Source organism: Myotis brandtii, unplaced genomic scaffold, assembly GCF_000412655.1.
Source record: "Myotis brandtii unplaced genomic scaffold, ASM41265v1 scaffold825, whole genome shotgun sequence".
NCBI classification, from domain to species: domain Eukaryota; kingdom Metazoa; phylum Chordata; class Mammalia; order Chiroptera; family Vespertilionidae; genus Myotis; species Myotis brandtii.
In genome coordinates this window covers 846,459-847,547 of record NW_005371349.1, presented here as the reverse complement: position 1 = coordinate 847,547, position 1,089 = coordinate 846,459, and the positions used below count along the sequence as shown (strand labels likewise).

Below are 1,089 nucleotides of genomic sequence, written 5' to 3'. Positions count from 1 at the left end.
GTGGAGCTGGAGGAGGGGCGTCGGTTCCAGCTGGCGCAGCAGCAGACGCGGACCCAGAGAGCCTGCCATCTGCTCTCCTACCTGCGGGTCAACTTCCTCATCGGGCTCCTGGTGGTCGGGGCCATCAGCGCCATCTTCTGGGCCACCAAGTACTCGCAGGACTACAAGGAGGTGCCAGGCAGCTGACCTGTTGGTTCAGTCCTGGCCAGACCGCGGGAGGAGGCAGAGGCGGGTGGTAGCTGAGGAAGCTGAGTGCAGAGTGGTTGAAGCGACGCGCCCAGTCAGGGCCCCATCGGACGGCGCGCCCTGTGGACAGCCCTCGGCCGCCATCGCCCGGGGCCTTCCAGGCGCGGGGCCTGCCCCAGAGTTACCCTAGAGGGGGTGTAGGGGAGGGGAGCTACCGGGCACCCCGGCCCATGGCGCCCCCTCCCTGCTTTCCTGGCAGGAGACCCTGTTTGTGCTGCTGCAGTACCTGCCGCCTGGGGTCATCGCCCTGGTCAACTTCCTGGGCCCCCTGCTCTTCGTCTTCCTGGTGCAGCTGGAGAGCTACCCTCCCAACACCGAGGTCAACCTCATCCTCGTCTGGTGAGCGCGGCCCCGGTGCCAGGCGGGACCGAGGGGAGGCGGGGTTTTCCTGCTGCCCGTCCTGGTGGTCTCCTGGCACCAGGGTCCCAAGCAGGGAAGGCAGGAAGGTGCTTCCAGAACGCTCCGTCCCAGGGGGCCCTGGTGGGAGTGTCCCCATCCCCTCTGCCCAGACCAGACCGCAGCCTGGACCAAGCACCAGCCACGCCAAGGGGCCCGCGGCTGGTTTGCCAGAGGGTGTTGGGAACCAGCGTCACACACGTAGGGAAACCAGGGACGTGGGACTCACGGTTCCCACGCGCCCGGGGGCTTACACCCTTCCCTCCACAACCCTCACGCGACCCGTGAAGTCAGAGCCCCCCTCACCCCTTTGGACAGACGGGGAAACTGGTTCACAGGGACCAAGCCTGCTGGCCAAGGTCAAGGTGCAGGCTCAGACACAAGCCCCCCTCTGCCCGCTCCCGGCCGGGGTCCTGCATGGACCCACAGCCCTCTGTGAACCTCCCC

At 67.6% G+C, this 1,089-nt stretch overlaps 1 protein-coding gene across 1 annotated transcript in view; it reads left to right on the top strand.

Annotated features, from left to right (window-relative positions):
• TMC8 (transmembrane channel-like 8) overlaps positions 1-1,089 on the top strand; it is a 28,898-nt gene that overhangs the window by 21,316 nt on the left and 6,493 nt on the right. The window contains exons 8-9 of the mRNA XM_014531729.1: positions 1-171; positions 446-585. Coding sequence (XP_014387215.1) covers positions 1-171; positions 446-585 — 311 coding nt within the window. The remainder of the gene's footprint in view (positions 172-445; positions 586-1,089) is intronic.